The 23,715-nt window shown below is 40.7% G+C and overlaps 1 protein-coding gene across 1 annotated transcript; it reads left to right on the forward strand.

Moving 5' to 3' along the window:
* The first annotated feature begins 6,772 nt into the window (after positions 1–6,772).
* hapln4 (hyaluronan and proteoglycan link protein 4) lies at positions 6,773–19,908 on the forward strand. Its single transcript, XM_034676823.1, has 8 exons — positions 6,773–7,168; positions 7,452–7,652; positions 9,015–9,147; positions 13,162–13,351; positions 13,682–13,854; positions 14,021–14,136; positions 16,195–16,381; positions 18,636–19,908. The coding sequence occupies exons 2-8, from the start codon at positions 7,650–7,652 to the stop codon at positions 19,025–19,027; spliced, it is 1,194 nt and encodes a 397-aa protein (XP_034532714.1). The 5' UTR covers positions 6,773–7,168; positions 7,452–7,649; the 3' UTR covers positions 19,028–19,908.
* Positions 19,909–23,715: the final 3,807 nt, after the last annotated feature.

The following is a 23,715-nucleotide window of genomic DNA, read 5'->3' on the forward strand; positions in this document are numbered from 1 at the left end:
ATGAATCGATACTTGTTTAATTGTTAACATCCCCAATCGGCACCTGAAAACACATTTCAACCACAGTCGTAACATAGGATTCAATAATAATCATGGTCGAATGATATAGCCAATGGAACTTGGGCTACCTACAGTGGTAAGATGTAGAAAAAACGTGCAGTCCATTTGTGGCCTCCAAAGCGATTATTATTGACTTGTTTGTAAACCTTTGAATTATTTAGCAGTGTACCTTTACGTGGGCATACGTTGAGCATGGTTGTGGTTTGCACGCCTAAGCTTGAAGCATTTCATGGGTCCATTTAAAGATAAGATAAATAATCTTGACTGGTCATGCCATATGCGTTTTCAGGTGTGTTAGTGTGTATATGGATTTCTGGGGATTATTAACTGAATGACAACGGGAGGTTGCTTTAAATTGAAAATAGATGTGTGTGTGTGAATGTTTTTTAATTAAAACACCGACTGTGGACAGGGACAGACATTGGCTGTCAAAAAAGTAACTCAGTGGGGGGCCCCTGCTGAACGTGGGCCCTGGGGCGGCCGCACCCTCTGCCCCCACTGTCGCTCCACTTATGCTTGTTAGCTCTGCCTGAACTGTCAGTCCTGAAGAACTACATGTTTTCATTGTGTCGTTTGGAGACATCAAACTTTACCAAGCATTGTGCAGGGACTTTAAAATGCAGCACGAATTACATTTTGGTATGTAACAGCTACATTTAATAATATATCTTTATTAAATGACAGATGGTGTGGTATGGTGTAAGGATTGCATTTATTTGCATCTGTTCTAACTGTCAAGATGCTAGCCCCATACACATGAGGAAAACACACTGTTAAGGCATAGACTTGATAAGCCCAAAGTATGCTTTCTGTTTTGACACCATTGAGACCCACATTTTATTTTAACTCAGAGCTGAGTGGCAAGGATGTAGGGACATGTGCTGCAGAGGGTAATATATACTTAAACAGCAGCACTTGTCATTCTCTCACTTTGATGAACATGCACAGCTGCTGTCTGCTGCCAGCATCCTATCTCACTTTTACAAGGACATCTTTTCTTAATGGGTTTAAAGTAGGGAAACAAAACATGCCTCTGCCATCCTGCATTCTGTCTGATCCTCAGGGCCCAAATTGTGAGCATTTCATCACTCCTCTCCTTTCATTCCCCCTCTCTTTGTGTTTTTTTTCCTTCTTTTTTTATTTTTATTTTTTTCTGCTGAGTGAAGCTGCTGTATGCTTGCTCTGTGGGGGCGGCCAACTGAATTATCTGATGCTACTCACATCAGTTTTCCCTTTACAGTGACATCAAATGAAGTTTATTTGCACAAACAGTGACAATGAAATGACCAGCAGGCAGTGGGTAAGAGGTTTATCTTTTATTTAATTAGAAGACAGACTGTTGTCAGCACTGAGAGGGCTTTTAATATGACTACCAAATGATTGTTAAACATATAACAATAACTGAAATCATCTGCCAAACCTTTTCAGTGATACAAGCCTTGGATACAATTCAGTCATGTAGAATCACAGTGTTTTCTATTAAGACAAAAGGGGGTTTATGTTGATATATTTTTTTGGGACAATGATAATAGTAGTATTACTTTCCCCTGAGACTGTATTTCACTAATATAACTGCCCCACCTGTGAGTCTTTATCACACATACTTTGCTGAGCAATAGGTCATCAGACAAATATGGAATGAGGCAGAGTCTTCTGAATCACTTCCCCTCAGCAGCTTTTTTATGCTGAAGTGTGTTATCGCCCCTGCCTTCACATGCTAGCAGTGCATTCTGTGTGTGTGACAGAGGCTTTAAATCAAATGTGCTAGCTCTAAACAGCTCTGTAATCCCATGATGGCAGTCACAGGGGAGCTCTGCTGCAGATGTGTGCTTGGCTGTGCATTTGAAGCTAAAAGAAGCTGTGGAGCTGTGACTTTGAAGAATACAGCTCAACATTCAGACGGCAGAGACGGAAGAGGGACCGTTTTATGATGAAAAGTCTTTTGAATTAATGATTTACTCAACAAATGACATGGCTTTAGCTGAAGGGTGAATGTGTCATACATAATGAACTAATGCAGGTCAACATGAGGATATAGGATCTGGTAGTATCTTGCAATAAAATAATGTATCAACTTATTTTTGGCAAGAGCATACTTGGGTAATTAGGCCTGTGTTATTTTTTTGGGAGTAATTTGGGAGTTATCATATTTGGACTAGAGGTTGGTGCTCCACTAGCAAGAGGTTTGCAAACACACTGGTATGAGAGTTATACAGTTTGTCCTGGTTTTGGTCATTTATGTAACACAAATAAGAAACAACAGAAGACACGACAACCGCCAACAAGAGTTTGGCTTTTTGTGTGTTTTTTTTTTTACTACATTTGCAAATGGAATTAACCACATCAACCAGGCACTAGAGTGGTCCAGCTGAATGTGCACAGCTTGCCTTTCATTCACGAACACCAAATTTACACTCACTCCTGTACAACATTTCAACTCTGACAACTCTGAGTTGTATACCCATCTTCGTCTCCTGATTTGTTTTGTGGTGTGCAGGGTATTCATTCTTGTTGTGGTTGTAGCTGATTAAAGTTGTTCATGAAGCCAAGAAAGCTTGTGAAATGTAGTCTGTGATGGGGCGCCATTGGCTTAGCGGTCTTAGCGCACCCATATGCAGAGGCTACAACCCTCCGTCGCAGCGGTCACAGGCTCGACTCCGGACCTCATCCCCCAAGCTCTGGCTATTTGCTGCATGTCTTCTCCATTTTCCTGTCTCTCTTCAGCTGTCCTGTCCATTAAAGGCGAAATTGCCCCAAAAATATGACTTAAAAAAAGAAGAACACACACAAATTAATATTATTCACTCTCTATGTCTTCACTGTCTACTTAAACGACTATCTTTAAAGTGTAATACAGATATTATATTCCGGCAGTTATATTTTTGGACTTCAACAAGAAACACAACAGAGTGGTGACTCAAACATCTTCATAGCTTATTCTTTAATGACGCATAAATATGTTTGTCCAAAGTCACAGTCTAAAATACCAACAAAAGAAAATGTGCTACATTTAAATACAAAGTAAGCTAATAGCCTGTTACAACACAGCCCACATTGTAGATTTCAATATAAATACCACCTCTGAAATGAATATAACCAATCATATATAGTTTCAAATTTTAGAGTCCCACCTAGGATGGCCAGTGAGATTTCAACGGGGGCTCGCCCTGTTACCCCTATGGATACTCCATACTCCAGGGGTAATGTAGTGGGCCTGCTGTGAGCAAACATGCTGACTTTAAATAATCTATTTCCTGATGAGTAAGGCCTGCTGTCCTCACTGCAGGGAGGAGCCAGCATCAGACCTAACTTGCAGGCACTGGCAGCTAAATTCAATTATGAAAAGACTGATGTTCAATTAGCTGACAAGACAGTTAAGCTAAGGGTGATCTGTAGATGAGATGACACTAGACAGGTAGATGCATCCAACTGCATCAAAGGGCATATGATATAGGTAAGCTATTTAAAAATGTATTACCCTAGCTGTTATGGATACAGAAATCATCAATAGAGACTGTTTTTTTTTTTAACCAGGCTGTACTCATGTTTATTTCAGTTGAGTTTCTTTTGGGATCCCCTTAAATGGACACTCAAGGAACTGCATTTTTTGTTTCTTCTTCATTGGCTTCATTGATCATCTCTGGGAGGTGCAGCTTGACTGCGGTCTAAATTTTGAAGCCATGTCTTTAAAAAAACAGCATTTAACATCTTCATTATAAAGGTTTTTACATGGCTCAAATTGTGCATATCCCATAATCAATTTGTTTGACTTTTTAACTTCAGATTGGAGTATTACACATATGTAAAAGGGACCAATCTGTCATGATCCTCATCATGGCAGCCCTCCCTTCTCCCTCTTTGTGTGTGTGTTTTGTCATTTCCCTGTCTGTTACTCCTCCTCCTGGGTCTCTTCGCCTTGTTTGTTTCTTGTGGGTGAATGTGGGCGGGGTTTCCAAACAACAGGCAGCACCAGGTGAAGCCATTCACTAATCAACCCTCTATTATAAAGCGTCTGGATTCCTCCTACTCATTGCCAGATCGTACTTCAGTTTTCAGTGGTATTCTGACTCCGTGGCTCCTCAAGCATTTATCTTTTGCTTGTCTTTGTGTGTGTTTAGCTGACGTCCTTGTGTGTTTCCATCTTGCTTCAGAGATTGCCGTGCATGCTTCCCGCTCTTGTGCTGATCGCTTCCCTGTCTGCTGCTGAACCTGCCTGCCTTTGCCTGAGCTCCAGTTACCCTCTGTGTGAGTACACCGGAGAGAGGGACTGCCCTGCTCTGTACTCACGGTGCCATTACCACAGGGTGGACTCCAAATAAAAGACTTGTATTTTCACAATCCATCTTTTGCCTAAGTTCTGCTTTCGGTTCCAGTCCTGGTGACAATCCGTAACACAATCGTCTCCTCAATTCTTGAGATCCCTTGTTGGGTTAATCTGGCCATGAACGGCATGTATTAAATGGGTGTCTGATAAGTGTATGCACTAATCTGCTCTTCTTTGTGACATGACGTGTCTGTAGTCATGTCGTATAGATGTTGCTTTCAAATGAGTACATGTAATAATGTTTCAGATGTTTCTTAGGTAGCACATCTGCAAAAATCAGTAGCCAGAGAACAACTGAACCATCTGCTTCATTGATTCTAGCTAGCAATACCATTTCTGCCCATCCATGCATCTCAAGGGAGAAACTGTAGTCTAAAATGCCTCTGTAATGGACCCTGTCATGCACCAATGCACAACAGTGAATAGTCTTTTTTACTAATCTCGCTCAGCAAACTGGGCTTTAAAATTCTTCAATTCCAGCCCACTGAATCACTGCTGATACACATCTCTAGTTGTTTCCAGTCCACTTGTTATGCATGTCATTTGAGAAAATAAACTCCCTCTGAAGGTATCAGGTAATCTTCTAAAAATCCTCCATACTACATAAATGCTTGAAGAACGTTGCCTGGAGTGTATTTCTTAACTCATGATAGGATTACCTAAACTGGAGCAATCCCTTTGCATGGGCTTGTCTATATTCTAATATTTTTGGTAATCTTGGATGAACTAATACACCCTGTATCCTCATAACAACACGCAGCTGCTGGCAAAAGCCTGGAAACTGTCGGTGTTAATGTTGTTGAGCCTGACTTTCTCACATCACCTCCACATTTCCTTACCTTCAGCTGTATTTTCCCCCTTTCTTATTCTTCTTCATCATGCTGTCTCTCATACTGATAGGTCTGCAGTGCCCCAGGGACAACCTGGGCAGATTTCTTAAACTCTGATAACTGCCCACTCAGTGATGCTTCACAGGACTGCAGTAGCTCCAGTAGCTGCACTGCAGTTGACAAGTCCCCCTCCTTGTTGTACAAGACACTGCTGCTCAACATTGTGCAATAACGTCGCCATCAGTGCAGTTTCATCTTTGAAAGTTTAACTCCAAATGCAGCTCCCTCCTGCTGAGTGTCCTGCCTCTTTCATTGATAGCTGCCATCATCTCAAGACCTCTGAAGAGAAGCCCATATGGTGCGTTACAGGCACTTAAGTGTACGACATGTCATGGTGGTTGCAGCGTCACGTCGACCTCAGCATCCTCAATTGCAGACAACTCTGTAAACAACAAAATGAGAACACAATGAACAAAACTCTTCCATTACACTTTATACAATGCTGGCCTAGAAGCCATATGTTGAGTAGTAAGTAAGCCAGTGGCGAAACGTAGTATGCCTACTTAGTAGCATGCTAGTGCCAGCTATTGTTACCACCATGCTAGAAAGTTAGCCTACGAGCTGTTGGTGAGCTAACTTTACTCAAACATAACTACAGGGTTTAACACAACATCCATTATAAAAAGTGAGTTGCACATATCATATCTGTAAAGAAAACAAACAACAACACAACTTATCATTATCCGGAGAGCTCTGGATGTTGATCAAGTCATCAATCATCAACTGAAGGACCGCCATCGAGTTTAAGGCCCCTGGGAGTCAGTATGACGGTCTGTCACAGAGCACCTCATCAAGCAATGTTGGGGTTGCGCCAGGGCGTCCGCTGCCGCTCCGGCAGAGGTCCTCTTTTTGGTCCCGGTGGTCCTTTTTGAGCTTTTTTAGCTTGTTGCTTATTTGGTCGACACTTCTGTCGAACCCCGCCGTTGATATCTCTCGCAGGATCTCCTCTAGAATGGCTTTGGTCCTGGTCGATCCCTCCAGCTTTTTCTGGATCTCCTGCGAGGACCAAACCGCAAGGAGGCAGCTTGTCTCCATGGCTGACCACTGCATTGCCTTGGAATCCATTAGTCTTTCTTTTTTCGCTGCAGGACAATGGCGGAAACACGTTTGGTTTGTGTTTTTGATCAAGGCAACCCCACCCCCTGATGAAAGCGGTTCGCGGTTCGAGACCAGCAAAGAGTTGGACTCGCTCGGGTACCATATTTCCTGGCTGGGACTGGGAGCCGGTTCACTTGCAGTCCAAACTCAAAAAAACGGTTCTCAATTGAGCGCCTGCTCCGAACCAGCCCTGAAACTGCCTCGGTCGAAAAGGGATAAGTGATGCTGACATGAGAGCAAAAAGAATGTCATGCAACAAAAAAAGTAGAAAAAACGAATAAACAGGCTGTCGGTGGCTGCTTTGGATGAATTAAGAACCACAAAATTCATTATATGGAATGCACAAGCAAAGTCAATGCTTAATCATTAATCTGTGATCCATGTCAGGCACAAAATCACAACTGCTTAGTCTCAATTGTCAAATCCAATTTGGGTAATGAAACCAGTGAATATTCTGCTCATTTGCAGTTTCATCATATTTGGGGGACTGTCTGCCTGTGTAGCTGCAGTGTCGTTGTATGTGACTTGCTTTCTCAGAGAAGACAATTCATTTTATTTCTCTATATCATTGTGGCTAGTGTTTATCATAAGACATTTGACCATGTTTGCTCATGTTCATTCTGGTTTTCATTAAATTTACTATGCATTTAATCTAAAGGAGCAACACTACAGTATCAAAATACTCAATGCAGGTGAAATTAAGCATGGGTGAATATTTACCAATGTAAGTGAGCATACAACTATATATTGACATCATCTGAAGAGTGGCTAAAACTGAAGCTGTTGGATAATGAAGGTAAGTTAAAGATAAAACATTTAACATATAAAGCTGAAGTTAAGTGCTGGAATGTTAAAAATGGATATTCCATTTAAATACTTGAAACCTGTCTTGATTATTCACTAACTAAAGTGAACGCAAGCTCCACTGCTACTATTGTTTATCATTGTTGATTTTAACACTTCAACCACATGGCTATCACTGATACACAGAAACACATAAACATTAAAATTCTTGCTGTAATAAACTTCTCAAAACGTCTGCACAATCTTCTGTGTGCTGCGTCATCTGAGTACTGCAGGTCCCACAAACACCGGTGGTTCCCCTGCAGTGCGAGAGATCAGCAATGGGACTGAAGGCAGAGAGAGAGGGAGGGAGAGAGGCGAGTGTGCTGCTGCTGCTGCTGCTGCTGCAGAGAGACATTTAGCCTGACTGAGAAGTTAAACAGCGCACAGCGACACGTCTGATTCATCCAGGCTGTAATCCTGGTGTTAAAGCCATGGTAAGTTCACTTCCGTGCTCCATTATTACGACTCTGCTCTGCTGCTCTCTGTGCTGCATGATAACTGTAGGAATGCTCATTGGACTCACCTTGAGAGAAATGATGCAGCAGGACTGATATGTAGTTCAAAATGTGCATGTAAAGTGGCTGCTTTTGTGACTCTGCTTCACTGAGGCCTGTATAGATGATATGTACTGCAGCAGTCATGTTAATGTGTATGATAAGAGGTGCTTATTCCCTGGTAGCAGACCTTTAGCATTGCATAGAGCTGTAGCATTCATGACACTCTCTCCTTTAATGTAGTGCTGATATTAATGCACCCATAAAGAAGCTAACCTATGAATCTGAGCATGTAATTGCATTTTTCAGAAGGCTGCCTCCTCTGTAATCCATCTTGGATTACGTCAGCACCACCAGGGATGTCACATGCTGGCTGAAAATACACTCACATGTGTAACTGCAGTGTTCTGATCAAGCTTTCATTCATCATTTAGAAAGAACTAGATGATAAGCACTTGACCAGAATAACCTCATGAACCACAATAAGCCTTTTACGGCATGGGGAGATTGTTTACATACTCTTTTCTACCCTATATGCACATCTATTTTTGTACAGAAAACAACAGACATCTCTTTTTGTTGTTCTTCCTCTGGAATCAGAATTTTTTCATTGTTTATGTCTGCATATATTCCTTTGTTTACTCTTGGCCCACTGAGCCATCGTTTTGCCCCTAAAACTTTTCCAAATTCTACTTTTCCTTCAGCGTACACTTGGCAGTGAAGATAAAAAAGTGCAAAACAAGCTTAAAGTCTTGACTATCCTGTGAGGACTATCTCGTCTTTTCACACTATGACTCTGAGCTCCAGAGCTGGCACTTAGTATGGAAAGTTGTTACTGTGTATAGACTCTTAAACTGAGCACAGCCAAGGCAGCTAACCTTATTTTCCTGTTTCCAGTTTTGCAAGTTGAAGTAATCAGTTATCTGCTGCATTTCGCCCCACTCACTGTGCAGCTAAACCTAGCATACACCTTGAGTATGAACTCTCTGCCAGGGTTTTAACATGACTTGTAACAAAATGCAGGTGGAATGATGGACTTGTCCTAAATTACATGGGCTACATATTCTTTATATTTTGCAGACTTTAAATGTCTCTCTGAAAGCATGTTTATAATCCAAAGTCTGATTCTGAAGTTTAACTGCCACAAAGTCTTTGTTTCTCCTTGGTTTGATACCATGACAATGAAGAGGTCACACCGTTGTTGTATTTTTAGCTCTTAATTGTGACCCTGCAAGGCTACCGTCTGGTCCTTCCACTTTCTGAAAACCTGTGATAACCCCAATTCTCTGTCCCTTCCTGCAGTTCTCAAAGCAGCTGCGGCCCCTTGCCTTTGGGAAGACATTCATTGTGGTATTCATCCTGAGTTTTGCCCTCTCAGTGACTTCTCTGCCTGCAGATGTTGAAAAGGGAAGGAGAAAGGTGGTACATGTGCTCGGTAAGAACATCTTCTTCTTTCCTGTTTCAAACAGCTCAAAGCGGCACAGAATGGAGCACTTCATTCTGAAATGATCTGTGTAGCTGTGACAGCATGTGCTAGGAGATTTTTGAGAGTGTTATGCAGATGAGAACTTTGAAAACCAAGGAGATTATATTAAATATCATCCAGGGCTTATTGAGCCATGACAGACAGTGAGTAGGAAAGGCTAACTTTAACTGTTTTCTAAAGTCACATGAAAACTCTTACCAAGTGAAACTGTATTAGGAATATACATGTATACGTAATTTAAACAGGCAATGCTGTTTGAAATCAAATATGAATACAGTCAGATTTCTATAAGTGCCTGGACACAATGTGTTTATGGTTTGCTAATCATTATATTTAAGTGAAAATAGTGCAAAGACAACATATCAGATGTTGGAACTTAAGAATGTAATCTTTCATAAAAAAAAAAAAAAACGTTGCTCATTTTTAAGTTGATACCAGCAACACGTTTCAAACAGTTCGGATAGATGCATGTTTACAATTGTGTTGTTGCATCACCTCTTCTTTAAACAACACTCTGTAAATCTCCAGGAACCCAGGAGACCAGTTTCTGGAGTTTTGAATGTGAAATGTTATCCCATTCTTGCCTGATATCAGATTACAGCTGCTTAATTGTTCAGGGTCTCTTTTGTCATATTTTTTGTGTCATGGTACCAAATGTTTTCAATGGCTGACAAAGCATCACTGCAGGCAGGCCAGTTTAGCACCTGGACTCCTCTACAACAGAGTCAGACAGAATTTGAATATGTGCAGAATGTAGTTTGGCATCTTATAACTATATTATGCAAGGTCTTCCTTGAAAAAAAGTTATTGTCTTAATGGGAGCATATGTTGCTGTGAAACCTGTACATATTGTTCCACATTAATGGTGTCTTTCCAGATGTGTAAGCTAACCATGCCATGGGCACCAATGCATCCCCATACAATCAGAGAGGCTGGCTTTTGAACTGTATACTGTTAACATGACGAGTGGTCCATCACTTTTTTTTCAGCAGAAGATGTAGCACCCATGATTTCCATAAAGAATGTCAAATTTGATTTGACGGACCACAGCACAGTTCTCCACTTCACCTCAGTCCATCTTAAATATGCTAGGGCAGAGAGAAGTTGCTAGCATTTCTGGATCATGTTTATATATGTATCCTCTTTTCATAATACAGTTTTAACTTGCACTTGTGGATGCAGTGACAAACTGTGTTCACAGATATAATTTTTGATGTGATCTTGAGCCCATGCAGTGATTTCCAATGCAGAGTCATGTCTTTTTTTTAAATGCAGTGCTGCCTGAAGATCCAAAGATCATGGCCATCTAGTATCAGTTATTGGTGTTAAAATCCCCAGATTATTTGGTAATTCATGCTGAGGAACTGGAAGTAATGAGCTACATGTTCCCTCACCCATTCTCTCACAGCTTGATCAATCTCATCCCATCTTTACTTCTCAGGGACTTGGCCTCTCTGTAGCGCCCTTTCTAAACCCAGTCCTGGTCCTAACCTGTTGCACATTGATGTAAGTAGTTGATAGATGCTCCTCGTGGTGATTATTTTGGCATTACACAACTTTTTAATGTTCTTTTTGTCCCTGTCCCAACTTTTTTGAAATATGTTGCTGGCATCAAATTGGCATCAAGTGAGCATATATTTTTCATAATACAATAACATTTTTTCAGTTCAACATTTGTTTTGTTGTATTTGGAAATATTTCTGTTTACTACAGGCTTTAAATGATTTTCAAACAACCAAGATGTCTGATTGTACATAAACAAAGTTGTTTTTATGGCCAATTTAAAACTACAACCAAGTATTAATCAGAGACCTTCTACATATCTTTTCAAAACAATTTCTGAAGACAAAATAAAAGATGTGAAGGATTCATTAAATTATGGAATCCAATACTGTTTATTGAATGTGTCCCAACATATAAGCATCTGTTCTTTTCCTGATTTTGAATCAATATATTGGGTATCTTCAAAAAATGAAGGTGGTATTGGTTGTCTCTGGTTGTGGTTTACACACATATCATTGTGACTTGTATAAGAAAGCTCTCCTGTCTTCCTCACACAACAGAAGAAAGGATAATTGGTTTATCTTTTTTTTATGTGGCCATATTACATGAACTGCCCTCTTCTTTATGTTCTCTACTGACTCTTAAAACTGTCCCCAGCTGTAACCTTCAGTGTCCTGGGCTATTATTATTCCTTCAAAAGTCTTTTGTCTTTGTTCCCTCATATTGGGCTTAGCTCCAGGGTCACCTTAAACTGGACTATTTTACAAGCATGGAAGATTTTAAAACAAGTATTAAAGATTGCTTGACCCAGTGTGTGCACATGTTTTAATGCTGGATGTTGATAATCTAGTGATTGATGTGATATTTACTTGTTCTTGTCTGATGTTTGTTTTGTTCTTTAGATGAAGCTTTTTGGTTTGCTGGTTTCTTGGCCAGGACTTCCTTGTAAATAAATAATAAAATATAAAAATTCTACTCAGTATTGTTGACAATGTAGGGGTCAATAGGAAAAGTCTCAGGACACTTTCTTAAAGTAGCTCCTCTTTCAGCTCTAATTGCATTTGACATTCTCCCACATTTATCTTTTACATTTATCTTTTTACCATTATTTTGCAAATCAAGCAAAGTAACTCCTATCTGAGCCACTGGATTATGATAATGGAATACAGAAAAAGTATGATAATTCCTACCAATATGTGGAAAAACAACAAAAAGGGACTAACCTTTGTAACTTTTAAGCCACAAAGGAGCAGACCAACTCCAGAACAAGCTGAAAGGCACAGTCCTAATACACTACTTCATTCCTTTGCAAGGAAGTATTAATCAATGAACACAAGTGCTAAAGTTAGTACTCCTTCAGTCAGGGTCTTTTTGACCTCTGAGTGTAATATAATAATGTTCTTTTCTAATAAGCTCTGACCATGTTTGTGTGCTGTCTTTCCAGTGTTGAGCAGGCAGAGTATAAATGTTTCATCCAGCCTTGTTCTCATTAATCAAGAGATGCTTGCTGCTTTTAATCCACTAATTTGGTTTGAAAATGTAATGCAGGTGTCCTTCAGACATGTATTCTGACTAACTATTAAGAGGCACTGGTGCAACAAAGATCCCCTTTATGAAAGATTGGTCTTAGCTCCATTCACTTTGCGAGTAGAAGAAGAAGAACATAGATTTCATTCATTCCTGTGGAGTTATTAAATTTTTCACACTGCCGATACCTCGTAAATGAAATTATGTATAATTTTAAATCAGTATGTGATGACAAATAATGTGCTAAAGGTTATGATAAAACACCTTGTTGCCTTCATCTGTGCTGCTGCTGGTGAACAGAAAGCAGTGACAGGACTAATAGCTGGCTGGTAGGATAATTGTGGGGGCATTTATCTGGTCACACAGATGTTTTTAAAATTATCACTTCATTTGTATGTGCAGAATTTGGTTGTCAGCGCAGACACTTATGCACACACACAAACAGTGGCTGAGCCAATATCTGCCAAAAATGCCTGGTGTTGTTGTTGCCCATTTGGAAGGAGAAGCCTGTGGTTAGCATTAGCCTTAAGAGGTTTCAGGGAATTGCTCTCTTCAGAGACTAAGGCTAACAACAGGATGGGGTGACAAAGACCGTAAACTACCAATTTTCTCAACCTTCTGACTAGAAAAAGGTCTCCTCTCATGATTTGTTGGTTGTCGGGGTCCGAATGTGACTGCTGAAGTTAACAGCAAACTCTGTATTATATTGATTTGTCACTGCGGTAACTGGACATATTAGGGGTATTTGTAAAAAGCATTACAGGGACTTGACTGCACATATTCATTGTGAATGGAGAATTCAAAGTATGGCTTCACTGACAGGCAAAAGAAACATTAACACATTAAAAAGATTGGAGAAAATTGGTCATAATCATTCTGAAATACAGTACTCTGGAAACCTAGCCATTCTTCTCCTCCTCTTTCTTTCTACAGAGGATGACAGTGGAGCAGTCATTGTACAGACAGCTCCTGGCAAAGTGGTGACACATCGTGGAGGCTCCATCACTCTGCCCTGTAGATACCACCATGAGCCTGAGAACACAGATCCTTCCCGCATCCGCATTAAATGGACCAAAGTGACAGATGCACTGCAGTTTGAGGATGTGTTTGTGGCTCTTGGGAGGTAAAATCTACTTCTGCATTTTTCAATCAATATATTTCTGTCCATTGTTTTTATCACATCATTAATCTCTGTTATAGGACCCATTCCAACAAATGTCCACTTGATTGATTGATTTCATTTGTCAGCCGTATGCCACAAGTTTGGCTCTGCACACATTCACTATGTAGTATTTCTTGTGAGAAACCTCACAAACCAACTCCGCTATCATAAAAAAACATTGCTCTTTTGAGAATGTTGTAAAGTAAGGTGCATCACATTTAAAGCATTTCTCCATTCTGCTCATAAAATGTTTAAAAGGGCAGAAAAATATCTTCTGTGAAATCTTTCCAGGCAGCAGCGTGTGTTCGGATCGTACAAAGGCCGTGTGTTTTTGGAGCAGGCAGGACCAGGTGACGCTTCAGTGATCATCCAAAATGTCACACTGGAAGACTATGGACGCTATGAGTGTGAAGTCACTAATGACATGGAAGACGACACAGGATTCGTCAACTTGGACCTAGAAGGTCAGGAATTAGAAAATGTCGAAAGAGATTTTGTTGAAGCTCTGACATTTTTATGCTCAGTTGGTTTTTGCGATATCCGTTGGAGAAACAAAGTCTTTCAAACTGAGACATAAGTGGAAATTTTACATCCCACACTCAACGTCCACTCTGTTTCTGTCACATGTAGGAGTGGTGTTTCCCTACTACCCCCGTGAGGGGCGCTATAAGCTTAACTACCACCAGGCAGAGGATGCCTGCAAAAAACAGGATGCCATTCTGGCTTCCCATTCTCAGCTGCACAAGGTAAGTCCACGACCCTACTGTGGCTCAAATGCCAGTCATGTACAAGAGTAGAGTAGAATTCAGAGATACTTTCAAGAAATCTTTAGAAGTATCGATCACACTTTCAAATTATCAGGTAATATATTTATATAGCAACAAATCACTTTCCTTATAGATCAGGTCCAGACCATACTCTATGTGATGTTATTAAAACATAGAGTAGAACCAGATATTGGTGGAAAGCTTCTGCCTCGGCTGGATGGACTTAAGCTTGATTTATTCTTCTACGTTGAATCGACGCTGTTGCCTACGCTGTAGGTCTGCGTAAGGCAAGGCAAGGCAACTTTATTTGTATAGGGCATTTCATACACGGGGGCATCTTAATGTGCTTTACATTAAACGATTAAAAGCATTGGTAACATTCAGACAAGGATAAAAGAACACAATTAAAATGACAATATAATGAAACAGGAAAGAAAAGGAAAATTAGAATATATTAAAAAATAAACTCAAATTAGCATTTAAAGCGAGCTAAAATAATCTAAGATAGGAAGGCAGTGGCAAATAAAAAGGTCTTAGTCTTTGATTTAAAAGAGGTGAGAGTTGGAGCGGACCTACAGCTTTCATGGAGTGTGTTCGAGATATGTGGTGCATAATGACTAAACGCTGCTTCACCATGTTTCGTTCTGACTCTAGGGACTGAAAGCAGAGCAGTACCTGATGACCTCAGAGGTCCAGATGGATCATACAGTAGCAGCAGATATGCAATGTATTTTGGGCCTAAACCATTCAGTGCTTTACAAACCATCAGCAGGATTTTAAAGTCTATTCTCTGACAGACAGGAAGCCAGTCAGTGGCGGTTCTAGACCAATTTTACTGGGGGGCAGACTGGGGCCAAGGGTGTTGTCAGAGGAACACATTCAACCCTGACAAAAGAGACTGAGAAGGGCGAGGACCGGCTGAGAACAAACTAGCAAAACATCAGTGCATCTCTATATACTAGACATATATACTACTGTGTACTATATCAAAATGCAGACTGACAGCAGATGTTTGGCTGTTTTCACTCAACATGAGTCCCTTAGTGCTCTAAGGGACTGGAACCAAGTGCCACACGCATGTGTTCCGCATGTAACATTGGCGCGATACCAAAGCTTTTTTTATTGTATAATCTTTGTTAGTGTTGTGGAGTGGGGGGGGGGGGGGGGGGGGGGGGGGCACAGGGGGGTCCAGGTTCTGTTTTACTGGCTTCAGTGGCAGTGCCCCTGAAGCCAGTGTAGAGATCTAAGAACTGGAGTGATGTGATCTACTTTTTTGGTCCTTGTTAGGACTCAAGCAGCAGCATTCTGTATGAGCTGCAGTCGTCTGATTGACTTTTTAGGGAGTCCTGTAAAGACACCGTTACAGTAGTCTAGTCTGCTAAAGATAAATGCATAACTCTTTTTCGAAGCAGATGTGTGTGGAGCCTGACGTGCATCTCCTCCAAAATGTATGCATCGAAATTACAACATTTAAGATTACAAAACATATAACACAACAGCTCACTTTGCACTACATAACATCACAACATAGACTGGTGTAGACTATGACGTCAACACAGAAAGAGTAATACGGCTCCTGGTAACACAGTGGGCAAGATAAGTGTTGTACAATTTAGATGTAGTCCAATACTTTAAGTAACAAGCAAGATAGAAACCAATAAAGTGAAAGACAGATAGACAGATAACCAGACAGGCAGAAAATAATATCTGATAATACAACCTTATTGCAGCCAATATTAAAGTAGAAATGTTACTACCTTCTGCATGTTGATTTATAGGCCACTCTATGAGCTGTAATAATAAACTGTCTACAGTCATAAACTCCTTTTGAGCAGCAGTAAGACTGAAATTATAATATGCATATTAACAGCAGAAATTTTACTGCAGGTCCATCCTTCTATTTAAAAAGCCTCATACACTAAAGCCCAGAGTTAATGGAGTTATGTCAGAGGAGATAAACCTAAGTCTTTCTCCTCCTAATAATGTGCTTAATCCCTTCATTTGACTCTCTCCTCTACATTATCTCCTCCTCCACAGGCCTGGCTGGAAGGACTAGACTGGTGTAATGCAGGATGGCTAGAGGATGGCTCAGTCCAGTACCCTATCGCTCACCCCAGAGAACAGTGTGGTCGCAAAGACACCCCTGCTGGCGTTCGTAACTATGGCTACCGGCACTTGGAGGATGAACACTATGATGGTTTCTGCTTCACTTCCAAGCTCAATGGTGAGAGAGGCAGAGGGATAGAGACAACAACAACAACAACACACACAGAGAGCTGTAGGCTCGCAGCCATTACTGTGTGTATGTGTGTTTGTATCTGAGGTTAAGAAAAACTTTGTAGCCCCAGACACATCTATATACTTAAATCTAAGCGGGTATTCAGCATCTGTAGTTCATGATTGGTAGAGAAAAAGACATAGGTTGAGGTGATTGTTGAACTTTTATAAAGAAAGAGGAGATATCACAGTTCCTGTGCCTGGGGATTTTTGGGACCATGTCTCTGAGCTTTGGCTGTGATCTCACCGGCATCAGGCTGTTGGATGTAGATCAGGCTGTGTCAATGCTGCCCTGTAAGAGTCGCACAGTCCCCTGTGTGCCGAGCACAGCCTTTCATATCTAAGGTCTTTGATTTACATCACATTCCCACAGAGAGTTTGCCTGACACCCACAGGTTCATAAGCTCACACAAACTTAGAAAAGTTAAGAGCAAGGTAAGTTTTTGCATCATAAACATTATGTGTAGTCTCGGGGAAGCAGAAAGAAGGCTGTTTGAGGGGAAAAAAGAAGTGCTGAAAGGTTTTCTATTTCACTTTTTGTTTCCTAAGAGATACCAGCTACATTAAAATAATCAATATTAAATTATTGTTTGTTATTTCAGTTAAACCTATGCACTTGTTTGAATGTGGGTTAGATGAAAAGATTATTAACCACAGCCATGTCTGTATGACATATATAAAATTACCGCCAGCAGTTGGTAAACCTAGTAACCAGAAAAAAGGTTAAACAATCAGTATTGCTTTGCCTAAATGCAAAAAATCAATTTACTACCAACTCACTTATTAAAGCATTATATATTGTTTGTTTGATCTATGCAAAAACAAGGTGTACAGATTGCAGTGCCAAACATGTCAGCACTTTTAGTCTGACACCTTTAGTGTGGTTGCTTCTGCTTCACCCACTCCTCAATGACTTCAAGGAGAGGGAGGGTGGCTTCATCTCTTCCGAACACACACTTTGTCATCTCTACACAAAAAATATCTTCCCTAAATAATTCTGGAACATTATGCAAAATGATAGTAGATTGATAATCTTGCTTTGTTAATCATTTAAAAGCAATAGCCTTTTGCTGTATTTATTTTAAGGTATAAAGCCTGCTGTAATGAGCTCTGAGTTGATATTTGGGTTGTGAATGAGCAACAGACTGCTGTGCATGAGTGCTGAATGTTAACACTCAGGATTTAAGTGAATGTAGGCAGCTAGATAGATTTAAAACACACAAAAATAAGTCATTTGTCAGCATACATAGCAGCAACTGCTCTCTATGCTGATGTGTTTGCAGCGAACAGATACATGACGTTTAATCTATCGGTTACATGGAATTTGGATGAATCATATTTAAAAGCAAAATGTCAAGCCTGCATATGCCTCTCTTAAGAGTGAAAAGGTTTTAATACCCAAACAGACAAACAAACAAACAAACAAACAAACAAACAATTGGTCTTGAAAAAAGTGCTTTCCCTCGGTGAGTAAAAAGTTGCATGATAGAAGTGATTGCCCATTGGCTTCCCCTGTGTGTTAATTATTGTGGACAGTCTGTTGTGGGCAGGAGGTTTCAGCTGTGGTCGTGACCGATACAGTTTCTCAGTCCAGCTGGAAGGGATTTACTGAGTGTCCTCTGGGGAAATATGAAACAATATTCTGCCCCTCTAATAGCCAGCAGTCGCATAAACAAGCATAAAATCAATAGCTACGCCAAGTGCGAAGCTGAGGCTGCAGACTTGAATTTCATGAGACGAAAAACCCACTAACCTCATTATTCTTGGTAGATTTTTTTTGCTTTAGCTTCTTTCTTATGAGAAGCTACTTTGTGATTCAGTTCAGTTTAAACTATCCAGCCAATGTGATAGCAATTTATTTGATAATGCTGATGGAAGTAACTCCCAAGAGTGGAGTTGAAAGCAAAAGTGTTTGAAAGACGTTTCAAGTGCCGTCCACTGACTGAGACTAGCCTTTGGATTTTTAGCAGTTGCCAAGATTGTTGTTTGAATGTTATATTTTCTGAAAACAACCAAACAGTGATGCCAGGAAAACTGAGAATACCTCAGGGCTCTCCCCCTCTTGGGCTACACTCTCTCTTCCATTTCTTTCTCTATTTCTCCCTTTGCCTGCCAGAGCAATGAACTTGCACTGTTCTCCTCCATCTTTTCACATGTTCTCACAACAAATGACCTCTCCTATACCTTTATATCCCCCCCAGGCAAAGTGTACTTCCTCAAACGCTTTAAGAAGGTGAACTATGCTGAGGCGGTGAAGGCCTGTATTCGAGATGGCTCAGTGGTGGCAAAAGTGGGGCAGCTGTACGCCGCATGGAAGTTCCAGCTTCTGGATCGCTGCGAAGCTGGTTGGCTTGAGGACGGCAGCATCCGTTATCCCATTGTTAACCCTCGGTCTCGCTGTGGAGGGGCCCAGCCAGGTGTCCGACACCTGGGCTTCCCTGATAAAAAATTTCGCCTGTATGGGGTCTACTGTTTTCGCAAGAGCAAAGATGAATCAGCAGATGGTGCTGCAAAGACAAACACCCTTAGTAATAGTTTGACAAGCACAAAGAGCAGTAACAGAATCCCAATTAATGCTACAAGGGTGATTTAAAATGGACAGACTAAGAGCAATTTTAGATTTGACTGCAACAGCTGTCTCCTAGCAGCCAGTCTCCATTCATCACTTCAAAAGAAAAACGCTCACAGACAAGATGTTCTCATTTACCAGAGAGAAGAAGGGCTGTGTAAAATTAAGGGTGACATCTTTATTAGGGTGATTTTCCTATCGTCTCAACTCAGTCAATCATCTTAAGAAATAAGTATGTTAGCACATCTGTCCCTGTAACAGCAAGATTAAACAGAGGCTCTATCTTCACTCATGCACAAATCAGATCAGAGAGTCTGCCATGAATCTCCTTGTTTACATGTTTGTGGATATTTTTTTTTTGGCTCCAGTCTGAGCCAGATCCCAAGTTCCAGGCTGAAAGCAAACATTACTGAGTGAGACAGGATGATGAGCCTGACTGTATGGAGAAATTCCATCGTAAGTTTTGATTGTACCAAGTTTAATTGCCTGTAACTGGGTGTCATGCTTGGTTAGCGACCCTTTGGCACAATGTGAGTCGTTTTTCTCATTACTGAAGACCTGGCAATCTTTTCATCAGAGCTTAACAGGCTGAGTAGTATATATTGCACTGGCACTCAAATATTTGCACTTTAAATACATCAAGCTTCATTTGATAGCATCTTAGCCTCATCTTGGCTTAGTACAAAACAAGCATGTACTGCTTGGCTAAGAGTAGTTGCTAAGGCTGAGAAAGGAGAGAAACAAAGCAACAATAAATGCTATTTACCCAATTTACTGCACCTTTAGGCTACCTGGGTCATCAATTGCACTAAATGTTGAATGTTACAAGCAGCAACCTTTAATACAGAGAATGTTTGTCATTAAAAGTGTATAAAAGATGAACAAATAAAGGTCTTCAAATTGTTGTGTTTGGGTGTTGTATTTTTTATCAGTAGTAAGATGTTTAAGATGGGTAATACGCTGCAGGAGAAGTCTTAAAATAAGCAGAGAAATACACTGAATGCACTTGCTTTCATAAAGAGTGCAAATGGTCACCAAATGGTCTATAAAGTTTGAATGAATGGACACATGGACTTCATTCATGTCGTTTTTTTTCTAAGGCACTTTACAGTTTGTCTCTCAACCCATTCACACACTCTTACACACTAATGGAAGCAAGCAACCATGCAAGGCACAGACCTAACTATCCCAGGCAATAAGCGCTTTATTGTCTTGCAGGAACAGATCAGGGGATCGACTCAGTGACCCTGAGTTTAATGGACAACCCGCTCTATCAGCTGAGCCGCATGCTGCCCTTTAATCGCTGTATGCTGTCTCAAAAAATAAACATGTAGGAGGTTGGGCTGCAGAACTAAGAGCATAAAAAAACTAGCAGCTCTGTAATGATTCAACAAAAAGGGCAGACCACAGAAAGTTTCACAGGAAAGGCAACCCAGAGACATGCTGTTCTAACAGAGGCTGGAACACTTCACACTAACAGAGTTACGTAAGCAACATATGTCCAACTCTGAACATAAACTAGTCTACCATCGCAGGTCATCATATTTTACAAATTCAGAGCAAAGTGTGACATTAGAAAGAAGGAAGCCCAACACCTAAACAAGACTAAAGTCAACACAGCTGCATTTGCAAAATGGAAGAAGAAATTGCACATAAGAAAAAAAATGCACAGTCAATGCACAAGGTAAGACTTATTATATCACTTTCCTGACATTACTGCATGTTAGATCTAACTAAAATAACTCCAGTTTATTCTTGTGGCGTGTTTGACAGTTTCTGATGTCATATTTGAGCTGCATTTCTGACAATATGGTAATAATACAACTGAAAAGGAAAATATGATTTGATGCAATCTGTGCATGTAATTTTACATCTTGAGTGCAACAGCTGAAAGGCTCTGGTGTCTGCCTATTTTAGTCTCTGCTGAAGAATGATGTTGAGGAAGCACAATTGATAACTATGGTTATTATTTTCCACAAATCATATAGCTTTAATGTGGCCTAGCTTTTTTAAGAATCAAGTAGTTTTGCAAAGCGACACTCCAACAACCGCTGTAGTCAGGTTGGCAGAGGGGGGATGTAAATGTTACACCATCCAGACTACCACGACGTTTATGGTGTAGAAGTGATTCATTTATTTTTCAACAGCATGGTCGGCAGAGAGAATACAACAAGTGCGGCAACACCGAGCACACCCTTCAACAACCACACAGACCACAGCCTGGCACTTCTTCTGTGTTTTCCCTTATTGTGTTATCAAACGGTATCTGCTGCCACCTACTGGACAGTGCAGTGCAACTTAACTGGTCACTAAACCTAAAACACAGAACATTGATTTTCATTACAGTACATAAAGATTACTGAATATTAATATAAAATTAATATACAAAAACATCTTTTTACAGGTGCTACATTCCTCCCCTGCAAAATTAAATGTTGTCCTCAACATTAGCATTAAAATTGCAGCATTACTCTTGCAAAGGAATGTTATAGCCGTACTCAAACCATACGGTTAACTTTAACATTAGATACTTTTGTAACTTACATATCTCACAAATTGGCAATTGATTTCTCTTGAACGTTCGAAATAAGTCAACAGCCCTAAGTGCATTTTAACAGGTTTACCATTTGCGTACATTACTATTGCATACCATGTGATTCCAACACACTATTACACAGTAACACTGAGCAGTTTTAACAATAGAGCGGTACTACACTAATGCTCTGATACAAACACTTTTCTTCTATTACACTGGATGCTCCGGAGACCTTAAAAACATGCCATCCACATCATTTTAGTGCCATCTTTCCCGGTACGAAACTCAAGTGCATAGCATCTTACAATACAACTTACATATGAACCCTTGTGACAAAACTCCTTTCTTTGGTCCTTTCAGTCCTTGTCACCTGATACTCTGTAATGGACAGTAAACCACTCAGTTCACAAACAGTCCATGTTATAGTGTCCATATTTCACAGAATTATCTGCAACAGTCCATACAGTTTATCAGTGGTATCCTACAGGAATCAGAGAAGGATAAACAAAGTGTGTTCCAAACATCTGTGGAAGCAGCCAGGGCAAACCACATTGTCCATATCCTGGTACAACTGTATTTGCATACACTGGGTTTGTGTGAAGCCCTATCACACGATGACAAGGTTGACCTAAAGACTCGTAGGTTAATGTCTCTTTAGGACGCCTGTCTCTCTGCGACCTACGTGGCTGTGTGACAGAATATTCTGGTTCCTGATCACAAGGTGGATCTGCTAGTTGAGCAGTTTCTGTCACCTCCTGTGAGTCATAGCCATCAGTGACATATCCGGTAATGTTGTCGTCCACAAACGTTTGTACTGGAGTCTCAATCCTCGACTCCACTGCCTCAGCAGCAAACTCATGCTGAGGTACGATTTCAGGAGTCATTGGAAGTGCAACATTTTGCTCTCCATGCGGGTGTTGACGATGTCTCAGTCTATGAACCCAGTGATATTCCTCCTCATCTAAGCTCTCTGAGTCCTCTGATGTTTCCTGTGTCGTACAGTCATTTTGTCTCTTTTTTTGTTGAGTGTGAGGTCTTTGTGTTCTCACCAGATTTTGGGGTTCCTGAAGTGGCAAGGCATTACATGGCATCAGCATGTTGCGATGGAGGATTCTGCCTCTCCCTGTGCCGCGCTCAGGCTTTACCTCATAAACTGGGCTGTCTTTTCCTTTTTCAGAGATCACAACATGTATCTGATCTTCCCAATATGAGCGCAACTTCCCCGGCCCTCCTCGCTCTGACATGTTTCTCACAAGAACACGGTCACCTGTAGAGAGCACTGAACTTTGCCTCTTTTGATCATAATATGTTTTACCCCTAGTTGTAGTCTTTTTAATGGTTCTGGATGCAATGTCATATGCTTCTTTCATTTGTTGTTGCCATTTTTGAGCATACTCTTGGTGTGAGTTGCATCCTTCCTCATCATTTATCCCAAAGATCAAATCAATTGGCAAGCGGGGGTTTCTACCAAAGAGCAGATAGAAAGGGGAGTATCCTGTTGCCTCGCTGGTTGTGCAGTTGTAAGCATGTACAACTTTGCTCACATATTCACTCCAGTTGCCCTTTTTGTCTTCATCTAAGGTCCTCAGCATTGATAACAGGGTGCGATTGAATCGTTCAGCTGGGTTTCCTTGTGGGTGATAGGGAGTTGTTTTTGAGTTGGCCATGTCAGTGTATTTTTGTAATCGCTTAAACAACTGGTTCTCAAATTCTTTACCCTGATCGTGATGTATCTTAGCAGGGAAGCCAAACTTAAGGGAAAAATCATTGAAGATTTTATCTGCTGCTGTTTTCCCTGATTTGTTACGAGTTGGGTAGGCTTGGGCAAACTTAGTGAAGTTATCAATGATCACTAATATATACTCATACCCTCCCCTGCTTCTTTCAAGGTGAAGATAGTCTATAGAAACCATTTCAAATGGAGCTGTCGCAGGTACATGGCACATTGGAGCTCTGCTTTGCACTGCAGGTTTTTTCTGGAAGTTACATTTACAAACTCGTGTTATAAAAAACTCAACGTCTTTTTGCATTCCTGGCCAATAAAATCTCTGTCTGGCAAGGTGTAAAACCCGCTCCACCCCCAAGTGACCCATTTCGCAGTGGAGGTACTTGTACACCAGTTCTTTGTACTTTGCTGGGAGCACAATCTGAGTACTGGTTTGAGTTTTCCTATACA

This window comes from Notolabrus celidotus, chromosome 2 (assembly GCF_009762535.1).
Source record: "Notolabrus celidotus isolate fNotCel1 chromosome 2, fNotCel1.pri, whole genome shotgun sequence".
Classification (NCBI taxonomy): Eukaryota; Metazoa; Chordata; class Actinopteri; order Labriformes; family Labridae; genus Notolabrus; species Notolabrus celidotus.